The 20,374-nt window shown below is 35.2% G+C and overlaps 1 protein-coding gene across 1 annotated transcript in view; it reads left to right on the forward strand.

Moving 5' to 3' along the window:
• The first annotated feature begins 14,494 nt into the window (after window positions 1–14,494).
• The window catches only part of ADAMTS6 (ADAM metallopeptidase with thrombospondin type 1 motif 6), a 277,466-nt gene continuing 271,586 nt past the window's right edge, over window positions 14,495–20,374 (forward strand). The window contains exons 1-2 of the mRNA XM_068990700.1: window positions 14,495–14,591; window positions 16,877–17,241. Of these exons, the coding sequence (XP_068846801.1) occupies window positions 14,495–14,591; window positions 16,877–17,241 (462 nt within the window). The remainder of the gene's footprint in view (window positions 14,592–16,876; window positions 17,242–20,374) is intronic.

The raw sequence follows: 20,374 nt of genomic DNA on the forward strand, positions 1-20,374 counted from the left end.
CACAATACATGAATTCTAGTGAGCTTTGCTCACCCATAATGTATCATTATATTGCTGATTGCAAATTTAAAATGTTTTTGAAATTGCCAGGTAAATGCTAACAACAAATCACTGTAATCTTTTTTCCTTTTTTATAAAGTTGCAAATTTTTTCAAGTATACAGAGATTAAAATGAATACATACCGATGTACACTCAATACCCTGAATTAGTAGCTGTTAACATTTTGTGATAATTCAAATTGTTTTGTTTTTCAAACAGAATTTTATAGATGTAGGTGATGCTCAGTTTGTGATCCTTAATTCCATCCTCTTTCTCTCCTAGGTAAGTATGATCCCTGAGATACTATGTTCTTCCTCTGCGTACTTTGGTAAGTTTGAGATATACATTTAGTGTTAAAAATATTTATAATTAAAGCTTTATATACATATAGTCATATATCTACATCCTGTCCCAGTTTGAGTTATAATGTATCCTATTGCAGTATTTCAACTTCAGTTCAGTCGCTCAATTGTGTCAGACTCTTTGCAACCCCGTGAATCGCAGCACACCAGGCCTCCCTGTCCATCACCAACTCCCGGAGTTCACTCGGACTCATGTCCATCGAGTCCGTGATACCATCCAGCCATCTCATCCTCTGTCGTCCCCTTCTCCTGTCCCCAATCCCTCCTAGCATCAGAGTCTTTTCCAATGAGTCAACTCTTTGCGTGAGGTGGCCAAAGTACTGGAGTTTCAGCTTTAGCATCATTCCTTCCAAAATGTTATATAATTTATCCATGTTGATGTGTGTGGATTTAGTCCATCATTTAACTGCTATATAATACTCCAATGTAGAAATAGAATACAACTTTTTTTCCCTATGGATAGCCATTTTGGTTATTTCCATTTATTCACTGCTACAAATAATGTTCCCTTAGTTATTAATGTAGATGCTCATCTGCAAGAATTTCTTAAAGTTATGTATTTAAAAATGAAATGGCTGGGTCAAAAATGCACATCTTCTGGATTAGATATTGCCACATTTGCTCTTTGTGGTGTTTGCACTTAATTTACACTTCCATCAACAATATATTAGATGTCACCTCACACCAGTCAGAATGACCATCATGAAAAAGTCTACAAATAATAAATGCTAGAGAGTATTGAGAAAAGGGAACCCTGCTACACTGTTGGTGAGAATGTAAATTTGTACAGCCACTATGGAGAATAGCCTGGCAGTTCCTTAAAACTCTAAAAATAGAGCTACCATATCATCCTGCAGTCCCACTCCTGGGCATATATCTGAAGAAAACTATAATTCAGAAGGGATCATACACCCCATTGTTTATTGCAGCACTAATTACAATATTTAAGACACAGAAGCAACCTAAATGTCTATTGGCAGATGAATGGATAAAGAAAACGTGTGTGTGTGTGTGTGTATATATATATAAATACATATATACAATGGAATACTACTCAACCATTAAAAAGAATGAAATAATGCCATTTGTAGTAACATGGATGGACTTGGAGATTATTATACTAAGTGAAGTTAGATAGATGAAGGCAAATAGCATACGGTATCATTTATATGTGGAATCTGAAAAAAGAGATGCAAATGAACTTATTTATAAAACAGAAACAAGACTCACAGACATAGAAAATGAACTTATGTTTATCAAGGGGGAAGTGTAAAGGGTTATGTTTATCACGGGGGAAGTATAAGGGGGCAGGATAGATTGGGAGTTTGGAATTGACATAAATACACTGCTATTTAAAATAGATAACCAACAAGGATGAACTGTTTAGCATTAGGAACTCTGCTCAATATTCTGTAATAACCTGAATGGGAATAGAACTTGAAAAAGAATAGATACATGTACATGTATAACTGAATCACCTGAAACTAACATGACATTGTTACTCAACTGTACTCCAGTATAAAGTAAAACATTTTAAAAAATAATAAATAATTTTTAAAAAGAGAAAAAAAACCCAAAATATTACATGTCCAGTTTGTCCAGTCCTCCCAAACACTTGATATTATCAAATTGTAACATTTTTGCCACTCTGATGAAAGAAACATTTTCATTTCTATGATTGCTAGCAAGATAGAACATTTCATTACTCATTTATCGGTCCTCAGGTTTTTTTCTCCTGCTGCTTTTCTGTTTATACCATTAAAAAAGTTCTTTTGACCTGTCCCTTATAGATTGGTGAGAATTCTTTCAATATTCTTGATATTTATTATGCTTCAGTTCAGTTCAGTTCAGTTTAGTCGCTCAGTTGTGTCTGACTCTTTGCAACCCCATGAATCGCAGCACGCCAGGCCTCCCTGTTCATCACCAACTCCCGGAGTTCACTCAAACTCATGTCCTTCGAGTCGGTGATGCCATCCAGCCATCTCATCCTCTGTCGTCCCCTTCTCCTCCTGCCCACAGTCCCTCCAAGCATCAGAGTCTTTTCCAATGAGTCAACTCTTCGCATGAGGTGGCCAAAGTACTGGAGTTTCAGCTTTAGCATCATTCCTTCCAAAGAAATCCCAGGGCTGATCTCCTTCAGAATGGACGGGTTGGATCTCCTTGCAGTCCAAGGGACTCTCAAGAGTCTTCTCCAACACCACAGTTCAAAAGCATCAATTCTTCAGTGCTCAGCTTTCTTCACAGTCCAACTCTCACATCCATACATGACCACTGGAAAAACCATAGCCTTATATTGTTACGATTTTTCTCCCGCTTTCTGGTTTATGCTTTTTTAAATGTTTTTAAAATTTTCATTAATAAGTTTAAACTTACCAATCTTTTCCTTTATGCTTTGAGCTTTTGCACATTACCTAAGAAATCCTATAATAGTCTTTCAAAGATTAGAAGATATTTATTTTAACTAAGTCAAATTTAAATCCAGTCCTATTGAAAGAATAAAATGTTTTATATAAAAAGTGTATGGACTCTGGTTTTAATATCTGTGAGGTAAATTTAAAACTCATCATCTTTAGAGATAGTCACCTGCTTCAATTTAATAATTTCAAACCAACATAAAATCAGAATTCTTCATCTCATTTTTTTCTGAAAATACAAGAAAACACTGTAACTATAAGACATGGCTTGATTTTTAACTAAATTAAATTTAATTTATATGCTAATAATATATTAATAAACTACTGTACAATTTTTATTACCCTTAAAATTCCCTTGGTCCCTCTTCTCTGATTCTCAATCTCTTCTACCTTTGTTTTTCAGTCTCTGAAAAAATAAACACGTGTGCATGAAAATATATATATGTGTGTACATACAAGTTTCTTCCTCTCCCATATTTCCATTCATTTCATCTTTGATTTCCTGAAAGTGTCCATTCATTTACATTTAATTATATTTTTAAAACTTACAGGAAAAATATTTTTAGGTAGGGAGATTGCTATCAATTCCACTTTGCTCATAATCTTTATTTCTTTCTAAAATTTTTTAATTAATTATTTACTATTATTTTTTAAAGCCAAGATGTCTCCCACTGAGAAATGAGTGCTTTGTATATACTCTTTTTATATTCCTTTCCACTGTGGTTTATCACAGAATATTGAATATAGTTCCCTGTTCTATGTAGTATGACCTTGTTGTTTATCCATTGTACATATAATAGTTTGCATTTGCCAAACTCCCATTCCATCTCTCCCCTACCCCAATTCGTCTATCATTTTAAAATGAAACAGTGAAAAGAGAAAGAAAGCTGGAGCGAAAACTTAGGGTCTAAGAGTAGAGGATTGTTCATGATAAACATTTTAAAGAATTTCTGTTGCAACTTAAATTCATTCAGGGTTTGATTTAAATTTGTTACATATAATTCAACTAAAAAATAATGTCTGGGTAGTGCACTAAAACATTTCCATGCTAATTGAAGTTGTTTGTATAGTAAAATATTAATACAGTGTTTACATTGCAACATAAGGAATGCATGTGCGCTTAGTCACGTCCAGCTCTTTGGGACTTATGGGCTGTAGACTCCCAGCCTCCTCTGTCCATGGGATTCTCCAGGCAAGAATACTAGAGTTTGTAGCTATTCTACTCTCCAGGGGATCTTCCTGATCCAGGATTTGAACCTGGGTCTCCTGCATTGCAGGCAAATTCTTTACCAGCCTAGTCACCAGGGAACCCTGATAAGAAATGAGGAGGAACCAATAGATTAAAGTTACATGGTTACATGGGTAGCTTCTTTTTGTGAAAATATATTAGGATAACACTTTCATCAAGATATATTTATGTACCTTTATGAATATTCTACTTCATTACAAAGTTCTTTAAAAAGGAGACATAAGAGATCAACCTAATGCAATGTATAGATCTGATTCCAGTAAGTTTTTTAAGCCTTTATTTGCAATTGAGGAAATCTATAGTACTTAATGAAATTAAGGGATTGTTGTTTTAAGTCAATAGTGTAGTAGTGGCTATTTTTTTAGTCCTTATATTTTAGAAATACAGTAAATATTTAATGAATGAAATGAGATGTTATCTGAGTTTGGCTTTAAGGTAATCTAGAGGGATAGAACCAGTAATAGGAAAAGTGGACATGATTTGATACTTGTTAAGACTGGATAATGGATACATTGGGATTCATTGTACTATTTTTCTGCTTTTGAATGTGTTTGAAATTTCTGTCATACACTGAAAATGTACACACACACACAGAGTTAAACTGAGAATTCATCATTTCTTATGCTGATAAGTTTTTACCCTTATTCTTGCTGTTTTTCTTAAGTCATTTGGAGGATAGGATGAGAATCTCTTGGAAATTTTTCATTACTCTGTTTAGACGCAGGATGGCACTCTTTGAATAAGTAATTAGCCAAAGTCCACTTCTCATTGAATAAGCTCCTTTCCTTTACAGTACTGCTGTTTCCTAAGGCAGTTTGTTTTAGGTGAGTGTAAAAACTTTTCAGTCAGCTTATAGACATGATTACTACTCATACCTTAACTTTAAATTTTCTCTGCTAGCTCTGTCTACTACCAGGTTTTGAAAAATTAAGGATAAGTTTCAACTACTATTTCAAAGGTGGTTTGATGCAAAGCCAGCTCTGTACCCACTCTTATTTTTAGTATTTACAGTTATTGCTAAGAGATTAGCCAACTTGTATTCAATTCAGTTCAGTCGCTCAGTCATGTCCAACTCTTTGCGACCCCATAGACTGCCAACTTGTATATTTTAATGTAAATATCTATCTATCTATATCTCCATATGAATCATTTTTCTTTAAAACTGTCAGTTCCAACCTCAGGTTATGTTTCTACGTTTTAAATGGAATTGAGCCAGATATAACTGATTAAGGTCAAGATGCAAACTATTGACTGTGGACAGATGCTTTCCCCTTTCAGTCCTCAAAAAAGAATAGAAGTAACTGTATTCTTGGATGTTCTCAGTCTGATTCATGCCTTCTTTAGCCAACTATTCATGTATTCACCAGAAGTATTACACCTACTACCTCCGGTGTAGGAAGAAAAAAAAAAAAAATCAAATGAGCAATAGTGTTAACAGAAGCTTGAAACTTAAGAGCTGGTATTCAGAAACGCCCTCCTCCCTATCCCCTTCCCTCCGGTCCAATTCCCCTTTCTGGTTCTGGCCATCGGAAATTGACTTGGCATTAACAGCGAACTGGAATTTCGAGGCGTCAATTCCCAGCCTCCACCCCCCCCACCCCCGACTCCCCACCCCTCGGAAACTCTTAAACCTCTCCCTACCGTCCTCTCAACGGTAGAGACAGATAAATGATACAGCAGATTACACTGCTGAAAGGCAACATTTGTCCTGAGCTATTTTCACATTTTTTCCTGTTTCCGATTTGTGTGCCAGACTTTGTTTGCTTTCTTAGGACATGGAAAACATATTTGGGCATTTCACTCACAGTTTAATGCCAGTGGCTTTTCCCCAACAAATGAAAGTGAAAGTGCTACGTTGTAGCCTTGTTTTATCCTTAAAGTGGGGACAGGCAGCTGGTGTGTATGGAGTTGTTGGGGGAGGGGTTGGATTGGGAAACTTGAAGAACCAGTTTTCAGGTTTTGTTTGTTTATCTTGAGATAGCAGGAGGGTATCTGCCCCCTCTCCCGACTCTGGGGTCTGACTTGGGATTTATTTTCCTTGGGGCAGTCATTGAAGTTTCATTCAATATACTGTTTTAAATATATATATGTATATATACTTGTAGCTTTCCCCGGTTGCACTTTAAAACACCATCCAGTCTCACCCTCATCTGGAAATAATGCAAGTTTCTCTCTCTTCCCCCGCGCTCTCTCCTCCCCCACTTTTTTTTTTTTTTCTTTTAAAGCCCCACATAACCTGAAGTCAGTAATCAGATGGAAAATGTGCTGGTCTTAGTTTATTTTAGTCTACTTTCCCTTTTGTTGGCAATTTTGCTTGTTGAGGTATATTAAGGGGGAGAAAAAGCTCACACACAGGCATTTTGTGCACTTGTAGCTACCGAGTCTTGAAATCTGCCACTGATTGATGTTTACTATAGTTTCCTCAGAGACACTGTTTATGTGAAACTTTTAACATTGTTGCGTGGACTTTAAAAAAAATACACGAAGAAGGGTACCAGAGATCTTAACAGTGACATTAGTTCACCTAAAGCCATTCATCCTCCCTCCCCCTTTCCTTTTCCAAGAAACTACTAATCACAAACCAAGCTAGAATTTCTAAAAGAGGTTAGAGGAAGAGGAGGAAACGAGGCAGAGTGGGGAAGGGGATTGAGGTTAGAAGGGCCAGAATTTCTCTCATTCACAGGGTGGAAAAGTTGACATTGTCTAAACCCTTCTGAATGGCTGGTAGTTGGTTACCCCGATTGTACCTCTACCTCCCCTCCCCCTCCACGTGACGACCCAGGACACATGCGCACCCGACGCAGCCCGGCACATCTGCAGACTGACGTCAGTGTGCTCTGCCTCTGAGGAAAAGCTGCCAAAATTTTCTACTGCTGCAATTCAAGTTGGCTGGGGGCCGGTAGTGAGATCTAGGGCTACTTCAACAAAACTTTGCTGCCCTTCCTGCTCTTCTTGTCTTCTTTTCTCCTGATACCTTTTGATGCTCTTCACATGTTATTTGCATAGCAAAGGCACTAAGCTGTCCAGGAAGAGAGGGCACCACTTCCACCCCCAATAAGTCTTTTTTTTTCTTCCTTCCTTTCTTTTTTTTTTCTTTCCTTTTTTTTTTTTTTTGAAGGGAGGGGGTGCGGGAGAGAAAGGGGGTTTGCAAAGGCAGCATCTCAGGATGATAGCCTGGATGTATTGAAGGCATCTTTTTTTCTGCCAAATCGGAAAGTCCGTTCTCTAAAGCCCGGGTTAGCCAGACTATAGGGTTTTATTCTGGCTGCAGAATAACTAACTCACTGCTGTGGCTTTGCAAAGGGGGGCAGAAAAAAAAGAGGAGAGGGAGTACGTGAGTCGTCCAGTGCAATCTCTATTGTTTGAAACTTACTTTTTATCAGAATTTGAAGATGAAAACGGTAAGGAAGAGTTCACAATATTCAATGAAACCGTTTTTTTTTTTTTAATTAAAACTTGTGCTTTGCTTGTCTTCCGAATAACGCGTAGAAAACTTTTTTCTGTGTGTGTTTTTTTTTTCTTTTTCTTCTTCTTCTTTTTTTTTTTTTTTTTAAATGGCAATGAGTGAGCTTGACTGAACTCATTTTACAGATAGAAATCTTTTAACTCCAGACTAGTCGGGGGTTGGAGAATTCTGGGTCTTGCAAATATTTTATGATGCAAAAAGAAATATATGTTTATTATACAAATAGACATGTTTTGTGAAGTATGACTTGATTATGATTTTTGTGGTCTTTAATCACCAAATAGTAATTGGGAAAGTAATAATGATGTGATTTTAATCTGATTTTCAGTTCTTAAAAAAAGACCTGCATTTTACAGTTTCAAATCAGTGTCTTAAGTAGTCAGACAAGTGCATATTTTGTGCCTGGGCTCAGAGGGCAGAATTAATGTGCTAGCTATAGTCCCGATGCTCTAGATATGTTAAGCTCTTAATAGGCTAATCAAAGAGATGGAAACGTGTGTTTTTGATTTACTTTTGGCCACTTGGGACATGGTAGGCTCATAACCCTCTGGAGCCTTGAATATCAGGATATGTCCGTGTATATGGTATATGGGATCAAAGTTCAGAGACTGGAGAGGGGATTGTGCTTCAGGGGTTATTGGAAAGCTGCCTTTAGATAATGTTTACTATAATTCCTGTCTTTGGTAATTTCTTTCCTTGTTGTAGTGGAAGCAAAGAGAGGGAGAGAGTGAGAAAGCGCACTGAGAGGGAACAAGAGAGTGAGTTTCTTACTCTTGTTTTTATTTGAGCTGCCGGTGCAACGCGTTTGGGCCAAATGCCAACTGTCTGGGTCACACGCGTTTTATCCAAATAGATTTAGCGCTGCTGTCTGGAAATGGGCTGCTGAATGTTAACTTTAGGATCAACTCAACCAGGGCAGCTCAGACTGTTACCCTCTGTCTGGGTGAAGAGGGGTGGGGGTGGGGGGGTTGGGGGGAGGCGAGAGTATGCAGAATGACGGAGGAAAGGGGAAACTGAACTATTGCTTGGAACTTTTAAAAACACACTGGAGTGTGATTTTCAACCTACTCTTTTATGTTCAAATTTCTTGGACAATTTTTTTCTTTCCTTTTTTAGGTTATGTTGATTAGACTGAAACTTAGATGTGTGAATGGCAGCTCTCAAAATTCATGACAGGAAAATAAATGTAACATAAGACTGGTGTAGTTGAAAGGAAATTGAGAAAATTAATTTTGGAGATAATTGTTTTCCTGTGTTTCACCAAAGTGGTAGCTGCAGTTCCAGTTTATATTAATTTAGTGTTTATATGTGATCATTGGTATTTTAGATTTTTGAAGAATAGCTATAGAGGCAAAAAAGCTGATTTCAAACAAATCATTCAATTTTTTACAAATGGCAGCAAATGAAATCTGTGTTGTGGTATTAGTATTTTTGTGATTCTCAAGGGCAAAACTCTCTAACCTCAAGACTTGAAATACTTCAATACTTTTCATGTCTGAGCCATTGCATGTAAGATTAATTCTTATTCTTGTCTATTCTTACTACTTCCTCTTCATTTCCTTAGCAACCATTAGTAGCTGCTGGTGCTTTGGGATGGTCCTCTATGCCAATCTTATGCTGTGTGTGACTTTTGTGAGAGAATAAAGAGCTAACATATTAAGAGAATTGATAGCACATTCTCTGGAACATTTCTGGGGAGAAGAGTAAAAGGTGGAAGAAGTGGATAGCTCTCTTGGTTCTACCAAAGAATTATCAACATTTTGAGCTAATGTCAAGAGAAAAAGGTGTTTCTGTTTTTTAGGAGAGAAGTTATAATACAGATAACATATTTAACTTGCCATCTGGAATAAACAGTTGGGCGCTATATGTAATTTGGGGCTTGCTTTTTATAGAATAATATTGTGTATTTTTGCTTTTGGCTTGTTTGCTTTTCTTGTTTGGTAAGTTTTAAGTCTCCTTAACTACACCTTTCCTTGGAAAGCAGTGTCACTGTAAACTTTTGTATTTCAAGCCTTAGCATATAATGGTGGTGGTTTTATTGCTAAGTTGTATCTGACTCTTGCGACCCCATGGACTGCAGCCCGCCAGGCTCCTCTGTCCATGGGATTTCCCAGGCAAGAATGCTGGAGTGGGTCTCCATTTCCTTCGCCAGGGATCATCCCGACCCAGGGATCAAATCCGTGTCTCCTGCATTGCAGGTGGATTCTTTACTAATTGAGTCACCAGGGTAGCTAAATACTTGTTGAATGAATAATTGGAAAATGAAATGAGAAGTTAATTTTCACATATAAAAATTGAAGTACCTGAAGGAAGTGTGGTATTATTGCTTCCTCAGTGAAGACAAAATCAGCTTTAAAAAAATAATCAGAATTAAGATGAATGAAGGAAGTCAAGAAGGATGTTATATGTGTTCCTTAGCTCCATAATGATAGTTCTTGAGAGGAAATTATTACCTTGGCTACTCTTAGATCATTTGAGTTGAAAGTACAGATGATAGAGGAAAAAGACAAGTACCCTTCAGCTTGGGTGGACTACTGAGGAAATCAGTAAAGTTTAAGTTTTTTAAAATTATTTCTACTTAGTGTCGCTTTGATCGATGGAAGCAGGTAAATGATCCCTTAACTCTACTGATTGGTGCATTTTTCTTAGGGGAAAAAGTCTGTGTAAAATCAATGTAAAATGGAAGTTTTGATTCTGTTTTCAGATTTAAAGTAGTTGTCAGTCCAGTTATCATGACCTAAATTCTTTACTGTTCACTCTAATAGATAATATGACCTAGTTGATTCCATCATCATATCCAACTGTTCCACATTCTTAAGGGACGGAGATACATGAAACTCCTTGAAGGAAGGCCTTTGAAAAATGATGAGTCAGATATTGAGGAGAAAGGGACTAATATTTATTTAACTATTAAAGTGAAGCATGTGGACACTTTACGTCATGTATAATCTAATCTCTCAGCAAATCTTTGTAAGATAGATATCATAATCATGTTTTTATAGATGAGGAAACATCTATTAGAGTTAAGTAACTTGCAGTCAAAACAGGATTCAAAACCTCTTGTATATTCCACAGCATAATGCTTCTGCTGTCCAATGTAAGGACATTATGCTTTTTGGATAATTATGTACTATTTTAATATTAATCTGAATTTTGGAAACTATTTCTGGAGAAGTTAGTACCTATACATATTTGCTTATAATGTCCAGATTAAATTCTCCAGTAGGTGTCAGAAAGTAAGTTCAGCTGTTCATTTTTATTGTATAGGTGACTAAGAGTGGTTAGATATATTAGTTGTTGTTGACTTTAATTGAACTTGAGCCCACTTATTTACTTATTATTAAATTTCTTTACTGGCACTAGAAGCTTGAAAAATGTGAGGAGGGGAGGAAGGAATGAGAATGGAGAAAGAGACTGAAATTTATTGAGTGCCTATGTGCCAGATACTGTAGTCAGTGGTAGAACCAGGACTATCACACTGGTTTGTTTATCTTCAAAACTTCTGCTCTTTCTATTATGCATCAATGTTCTTTTTTTACTACAAGTTCTTAAATCAAATGTTAGTGTACTTTTGGCCAGGTGCTTCATACTACTTTTTCTCTGGATGTTATACTTGCTTATTTAACTTGGGCACTTACAAGAAAGTGGTAGTAATGGTAAAATTAGAGGTTAAAAAACTGTGAAGAGCAGGAAATTTCTCAAGAGGAGAAAACAGTTGTTTCCTAAATGTGGCTCATTATAAGTTTGTCAGTTTTAGAGCCTAGGAAAATAGGAAAAAAAGGATAAATATGATTCACTACAAATCTATCATCACTTACTAGAAATTCACTCAAATATGTTTATTATATATTCCTCTTTAAAGGAAGATTAAAGTATATGAGGGACACACTTAATGTCAGATATTTTTATGCCCAGCACTCAAGTAATCTGATAAAACAACAACGAAGAGTAAATGCTCATGAAGCAACAGGTAAGCAGTTGGAGACTGTACATAAATAGGCTGGGAATCAAGATAACTGGATTTTTTTTTTACTGTTGACCTTGTACAGCACAGATTGGAGCTGCAAGTCCATATATACAAGAATTTTTTTTTCAGTAATAATACTATAGTATTATATTATATATTTATATATATATTAATTTATATTATGTATTATTATATATTATACATTATATAATAATACTATAGTACTACACTATCCTTTATTAGTTGAATCTATTATGGAGAAGCTGCATACGTAGAGGGTTACCTGTAGTTTATAATTCACATTTTTGCAGAAACTGGGTACTGCCCACTCACAGGTAATTCAAGAGTCAGTTGTGCTGTTATTGAATAATAGTGTGATTTAATCTCTTTATAGATTTTTGCCTGGGAAAGAATATATAGTGCCTGTTGTTTTGCCTAAATCACTGTAGAAGAAATTTTGAGATAAAAGTTATTGTGTATCAAGTTGCTTAAAATTTCACATTAATTATCATCATTTATGAATATTTAGTTTGATACTGGTCATATGCAATTACTATTGAATATTTAAGTTAGAGTAATTTAAAATGGAAATGTGATATAATATAAAAAATTTAGACTTTAAAGAACACACATTTATTAACAGTATCTGTGAGTCAGGAGCCTGGGCATGGCTTACTCTGTCTTGTGCTTCAGAGTCTCTCAAGAGGCTATAGTTAAAATGTTGGCAAGGACTAAGGGAACCACAGAAAACTTGAGTGGGGAGGGATATGCTTATAAGCTCACATATTCAAGGCTTAGTTCCTTGCAAGCTATAGAATTGAGGGCTGCATTTCCTAGCTAGTGGTTATCTGAAGGCTGCTCTCAGTTCCTTGCCATGTGAGCCTATCCATATGGCAGCTTGTTTCGTCAAAGTCCAGTAAGGGAGTCTACCGCTAAGATGGAAGTCAGAATCTTTTGTAATCTAATCATGGAAGTGACATCCTTTCACCATTGAGGTATTATATTAGTTAGGATCAAATTACTCCAAGGAAGGAGGTTACAGAATGCCTTGGGTATTAGGAGGCAGGATCTCTGGGGCCATTCCTCACACACAGCAATAATACCTACTTTATAAGATTGTAATGAATATTAAAAGGAGTAACATATATTTAAAGTTCTCTTTGTTTTTAGACCTGACCTTAAACTACCTTTCTAGATATTACCTGTCTTCTGCATAGGAACAAAACTTAATATCATTACTAATATTTTCCATTTTTACTTGCCATCTGTACTTTGTGCAATCTGTTTCTTTAATTTGTAATGATTGCCCCCAGAAACTTGACTTGTCAAATTCTGTTCATCTTCCAGGGTGTATCTCAAATGTTATTTTTTTTCATAACCTTTTCTTCACTATCTTTCTTTGATTCAGAAGTCATTCCCTTCATCTGATCTCTTATAAATACTTTTGTAAGTTTATTATGGCGTATGTCAGTCTGTCTTGAGTTTTTTCTTTTTCCTTAGATTATGATTGCCTAAAGGGCAAAGATTGTGTCTTAATCTTTTCTTATCTCCATGTTGTTATAGCATCTGAGACAACAGTTGTTGATTGGTTGAATTAGTTTTTCAAGGTTTATCAATTTAATAATTTGTAGACACAGACTTAAGAAACTTGAAACGATTGTGGGTTTTTTTATACATTGTAATAACCAATATTTCTAGCACTATAGGGAATGAAGTATTCCAAATAACTTAGTTTTACAGTTAAGCTTTTGAATATCAGATATTTAGCTATAACACAGTCATATACACAATATGAACTATTAAGCTATGTAAGGACCGTTTGTCTCTACCTTCAATGTATTGCTTTCGGTTTCTAAAGCTACTTTTTGGTTTTTCCTCTTTTTTTGGTTAACTTTTGTTGCCTTTTCTGAGCTACCTTTTAGTCCTTTTTTTTGTTTCCTTATTCTGGAAAATCAGGTAGCCAAATATGCCAGTGTTCTGTATAAAATATGAAATCATGGCTTCTGAGTGAAATTGTAAGTCAGAAGAAAAGTACATGAGATAGGACATGAAATCTGTTGTGTTACCTGAACTGAATTTTAAAAAATTCTTTTCAGAAAATGAATTACTTTTCTTTATAGTTATATTCTAGATAAATTGTTTCATATGTGTTGCTTTATGAGTCAAAAGATTTCCAGATAGAGTCAAGGGTTACAGTAAATATGGTTCAGCTTTTCAGAAGTTTAATTTATGCTACTGTCTGAGTTTTCACAAATAGTTGCTTAATACCACTGTGTATTTGTAGATCTACTCTCTAAGAAAAAAATGATAGGTAACAAATCAAACTCTAGATAGAGGTGTACTAAATGTTAAGGAATACAGTCACATACTGTTTATCAGTACTGTTCATAAAATGAACTTTGTGAAGTCAGCCTGGTTTTTATTGAAAGATTAGTCACTATATACCCATACATTGTTATTTTCAAAGTTTTAAGAAGAGAATTTTTATGATCCTCCTTAGGTTCCTTCTTTGATTATCAAGTAGCTTTGGTATTATCCTTCTAAACATTTAGGTTTCCAATTCGGTACTTAGTCTCGTGAATGTTTATTTACACTATGAAGGACAACAATGGTCTGAATAGTTATGTAATTTTGTAGTATATGTCCTTTGGCAAGCATTCTGCAATATAGATCTGTCCATTCAGAATGTTTTTCAATTAACTTAATTTTTTTTTTCTAGGTTAAAAAATAGCCATACTTTTAGTGACTATTCAGCCTAATACTCTGCTTATGAAAATTTCCATCATTATTATTTTCATTTTGGATTGAGAAAATGAATCCAAATATAGAAGAAAGTACCAGATGTTGGGAAAAAATACCTGCTAAATAGTGGAACATCTAATAACTAATCTGCAAGAAGTTATAAAGAAATAAAATTGTTATGCTTCGATTTTGGTATGGTATTGACTCTCTAGAACATAGGTAGCCCTCTAAAAAATCATCCAGTTTTCTAAATTATGGAAATTTTGTGGAAGACGTTTACCTGGATTTTGAGCCTCGTCATGGCTTCATCGGAATTTCATAGTGACTACAGGCTTTCATACAGTTCTCAAGGTAGGATTCCTGCTTTCGAAACTGACAAAAAAATATTGCTATTAATCTTGCAATGAAAGATTCTGAATATTTAGTTGAACGAACATTTTCTTTCATATGTATAATGGTAGGAGCAGAGACCTAGTGTGTCAATTCAGTGCTAGTTTCATAAATGTTAATGACTATAATAGACTTTTAACTTGTCCTACTAGTATTTAACATCTAGTGCATTTTAGAGTTGACTGGTCTTCCTCAGAAGACCCTGGCCTCTTCTTCTCATTCTTAACTTTACTAATATACTCATTGTCAGGGTTTACAGGAAAGATCATGCTCAAAAGGAATCCAGAGGTTATTGCTATAGAAGAATAAGAAACCAGACAAATTCTGACGTAAGATCCTTGTGGACCCTTAATATAAAAATGTGTTTCCAAACTTAAGAATTCTGATCTAAGGACTAGAAGCTAGATAAAAGAATTAGAAGTTCAACTTGTCAAGTTCTAATCCACGTGTGAAAGTTGCTCAGTCATGTCTGACTCTTTGCGACCCCATGAAGTATACAGTCCACGGAATTCTCTAGGCTAGGATACTGGAGTGGGTAGCCTTTCCCTTCTCCAGGGGATCTTCCCAACCCAGGGATCAAAGCCAGGTCTCCCACATTGCAGGTGGATTCTTTACCAACTAAAACACAAGGGAAGCCCATAATTTTAGTCCATAAAATTGAACTTTTTATCATAGAAAAGATGTTACCAGAGGTCCTAGGAATGAAGATCATTTTGTTTTCCACAGACCAGTCCAATTCTTAAAGAGTTATTGAAAGCATACCTTTTTGAATTCTGCTCCCATGAATGTATAGTAACAGATCTTTTTTTGTTGTTCTGATAAGCCAGATTTTCAGGACCATTATGGATTGATGTATATATCTAAGAAGTCCATATGTACAAAATGTGGCTCTCAAATCAACAAAGCCATAGCATTTAATATAAACTGTTATTTATAATTGAAATAAGTATTATTTAAAATTTTTTTTCCATTTGGTCATGGTTTCATGGGAGTTTATATTTGTGGGTAAACTTCATATTTAGACAGTGAAGCAGTGTGCAGACATTTGGTTCTGCCTTAGTGATAAACTTAGCTAAAGGAAGATATGGTTAAGAAGGTAAATTGGTAATATTTAATGCATCTAAGTGACGAAAATATATTTAATAGTCTTCTGAATTTTTTATCGATCTGATAATTTTTAAACAACTGTACTGTAATATACATACCATATAATCACCCATTTAAAATATACAATTCATTGGTTTACAGTTACTCACAGAGTTGTACAACCATCATCACAATCAAATTTAGAACATTTTATCAACCCCAAAAGAAACTCTGAACTCATTAATGGTCACTCCCCACTTCCCTCCAAACCACCTTATCCCCAGTCCTAGGCAACCTCTGGTCTATTTTTGTCTATAGAGTTTTGCCTAGTCTATGTGACTGGTTCTTTTCATTTAGCATAGTGTTTTTATAGTATTAGATAAGGAACTTTGATTAGGAAGGCTGTTATGAAGATTCATTCATGTCATAACATGTTTCAGTATTCCTTTTTATTGTACAATCATTTGTTGCATGAATATATCACATATTATTCATCCATTCATTCATTTATCAGTTGATGGACATTTGGGTTATTTACCCCTTTTAGTTATTATGAATAATGCTGCTATGAACATTTTTGTGCAAGTTTTTGTGTGGATTTATGTTTTCATTTCTCTTGTAAAAATACCTGAGAGTGAAATTGCTGGGTCAGATGGTAGTTCTATGTTTAACTTTTTGAGGAACTGCTAGGCTGTTTTCCAAAGTGGTTGCTGTAATTTTACATTGTAACTGATAATTAAAAAACAAAAAGTTCAACAAGGCTGTAGAGATTCTGTGTAAACTCTGTTGGGTAACTTTCACAACATTTTATCTGAATGAAATTCTGTTGTTTTACGTATGTGTATTTTTACCAATATTCTTATGTGCTATAAAATTTAGCTCTTAGAATTCATGTTTTCAAAATTAAATTTTAAAAAAGCCTTTCAAAAAACTTTAAAATACTTTTTAAAGGAATGGAATATTTGGAACTTAATTCATCTTGAGATTTTAAACTTTTGCTCTTTCATTTTTGCTTAATATAACATGTTTTCCCATACTTTGTATATAATAATGCATAGTTTTAAGGAATATAGTTGCTTATACTGCTACTTCTTTGATCTGTTAAATTTTCTTTTCTTCCATGTGTTTTTTCTGGATTTTCTGCCTTGTGATTACAAAAGAGGAATTCCTGACTTATCTAGAACACTACCAGCTAACTATTCCAATAAGAGTTGATCAAAATGGAGCTTTTCTCAGCTTTACTGTGAAAAATGATAAACACTCCAGGAGAAGACGAAGTATGGACCCTATCGATCCACAGCAGGCAGTATCTAAGTTATTTTTTAAACTTTCAGCCTATGGCAAGCACTTTCACCTAAACTTGACTCTCAACACAGATTTTGTGTCCAAACATTTTACAGTAGAATATTGGGGAAAAGATGGACCCCAGTGGAAGCATGATTTTTTAGACAACTGTCATTACACAGGATACTTGCAAGATCAACGTAGTACAACTAAAGTGGCTTTAAGCAATTGTGTTGGGTTGGTAAGTAGATGTTATAATTTTAAATTTCTGATGGGGAAATAAATTCACAATATAAATGTCTTTTCTCAGGTTAATAATATACACACATATATTTATATGGTTTATCTAGGGAAGGAAACATTCTAAAATTTTTGTTATTTCTATTGCCTTTGCTTTTGATAATCTTTTTCATAATGTTTGCATTGAACTTTCAAAGTAGGAACAATTTTTAAAACCCTGTATTATTAGTAGAGGAGTGAATGAAACCTCTCCTTTCCTTTTAGAGTTAAATTTTTCTGATCAAATACTATATGCTTAATGCATAGACAAAACTCAGTCTTTGATGAGGAACTTAAGGGTATTGTGTGTATGTATGTGTTTGTATTATGCAGGAAACCATGACACTGATTACCTCTTAAAGTTCTTTCGTGTCTTTCTCTGGTAATCAACATAACTTAAAATTACTCATGACCTATTTAGGTTTATAAGTCCTTGAAGCAAAATCTTATATATCAATCAATGTCTCTTTAGAAAATATTTTTTTTCCTACATTTATCTGATAATTGATAATAAATCTTATTTTACCCTGAAACTGGATTTCAAGAGTATAGGTTCTATGCTGGGCATTTGAGTCCATTCTAGTCTAATGGTAAATACACAGTTCAAGGCTGCACATAGTAATGGTTGTAGAACAAAGCACATTCTTCATTTCTACCTCCTGTATTTCACATTTCATCTGCTGCTTTTCATGCCAGTGTAGATGTTCTATTAAAGCTTTATTGGTTTAAAAGAGTACAGACATTTTGATGCTCAACTCACATTTTCAGAAACTGTTTTTCTTCCTTACTCTATCACATCCATATCGTCAATCTTATTTCACTATAAAAAAGTATATGGAGTTGAGTTTAGATAGATTCTAAATTTCAAAGAAGTATTAAGAACCATGTAGTTGAGAAAAATTTTTGCCATGGGTATATATAAGAATTTGCTCAAATGTCAATTTTCTGTAATGTTAATAAGTCAAAATGATTACTTAGATTTTAATATTTGGGTTAATTCCTATAATATAGACATATTGAATATATTCATCACTAGTTTCTTTGTCTCTAAGCAGTTTTAAACTTTATATACAAAAGAGATTCCTCTTTTTGAATAAATTATCCAAAATAACTATTTTTAAACTTATGACATTTGCTGTTAAGTATGATAGAAAAATACTGTTCCTAGTCATTAACCAAGCTCTTTAAATTTGGCATTAATTATGCCATTGATAATTTTAACACGCTGGTCAAATGAACAGATCTGAGATTTAGAAAAAAAGCTAATTCCATTGTGAAGCTGAGGGAAGAGGAGTGATTGGAGATATGAAGATGAGTTAGATCTTATAGGAGATAATGAAAGTCTATACCGACTATGGCACTGGGAATGGAGCAGATGGATAAATTTGAACCTCATTTTGGTGAGAAAATTTATAGGATTTGTGTCTTATTGATTTTTCTTCCCTAGCATATAGTAAATAATGGATATTTAATGATATTTAAAAAATCATTGAACTGGATGTGAAATGGAGGAGAGAAAGTAATTGATGATGATTGAGATTTCACTTTTGGATGAGGCTGTATATGAATTTTACTAATAGAGAAAACTCATGGTAGTGGAATGCTGGCGTTTAAAGGAAGATGAAGATAGTGATTTTGATATAGTGAATGTGAAGAATCTGAAGAAATAAAGGTTAAAGATTCTAGTTGGCTTTTGGAAAATATAGCTTTGAAATCTAGAAAAGAATTTTATTCTGGAAACAAATAATTTGAGAATTGCTGATATAAGTGACTACTGATGGAATGGTGAAAGACGTTGATCAGGCAAAGGTGAGAAGAAGATTATAAATGGAATCCGTACGTAAGGGAATAGCAGAGTGTTGTTGCAAGGAAGGTGGACCCCTTCCAGGGCCTGAAACTGGCCTCTTGTCTAATGCTCGGAAATGAATTGTCCAAGGAGACACATGGGCTGACAAAGCAAGAGATTTTATTGGGAAAGGGCACCTGGGTGGAGAGCAGTAGGGTAAGGAAACCCAGGAGAACTGTAGGGTAAGGAAATCCAGGAGAACTGCTCTGCTGTGTGGCTCGCAGTCTTGGGTTTTATGGTGATGGGATTAGTTTCCTGGTGGTCTTTGGCCAATCATTCTAATTCAGAGTCTTTCCTGGTGGCGCACGCATCGCTCAGCCAAGATGGATGCTAGCGAGAGGGATTCTGGGAAGTGGACGGACACGCAGTGTCTCCTTTAGACCTTTCCAGAACTCTTCTGGTTGGTGACGGCTTATTAGTTCCCTGTTCCTTATCAGGATCTCCTGTCATAAAACAACTCATGCAAATGGTTACTATGGTGCCTGGCCAGGGTGGGTGGTTTCAATCAATGTGCTTCCCCTAACAGTGTCACTCATCTATTTTTCATCCTCATTGAAACTTCTGTGTCTCTTGTTCTCTTTTTTTTCCTATTCATTAGCACCTGTTTTGGGCTTCCCTTGTAGCTCAGCTGGTAAATAATCCACCTGCAGTGCGGGAGACCTGGGTTTGACCCCTAGGTTCCAAAGATCCCCTGGAGAAGGGAAAGGATACCCACTCCAGTATTCTGCCCTGGAGAATTCCATGGACTGTAGGGGTCTTAAATAGTTGGACCTAACTGAGCAACTTTCACTTTCACTTTTAGCACCTGTTTTACTTTTAGCTTCCTGTTGAAACTGTGTGGTGTTGATTCATTTTGATTTCTTGATTTAGGGGTGGTCTACCAGGTTTATAACTGAAGTTTCCATTTCTTTTTGGCAACTAATAAGGAATTTGTGAGCAGATCCTATGTAAATATCCTTCCTCATCATACTTTTATTTGCCAGTGTTAGTAATCCTCACATTTATTCTTATTTTATGTCATGTTATTTTTTTAAATGTGTCCAACTCTGTGACCCCATAGACTGTAGCCTGCAGGCTTCCTCTGTCCATGGAATTCTCCAGGCAAAAATCCTGAAGTGGGTAGCCATTCTCTTCTCTAGAGGATCTTCCCAACCTAGAGATTGAACTTGAGTCTCCTGCATTGCAGGTGGATTCTTTACCATCTGACACAGCAGGGAAGCCGTATATCATATTACATTTTTAATCAAAT

This window comes from Capricornis sumatraensis, chromosome 18 (assembly GCF_032405125.1).
Source record: "Capricornis sumatraensis isolate serow.1 chromosome 18, serow.2, whole genome shotgun sequence".
Lineage (NCBI taxonomy): Eukaryota > Metazoa > Chordata > Mammalia > Artiodactyla > Bovidae > Capricornis > Capricornis sumatraensis.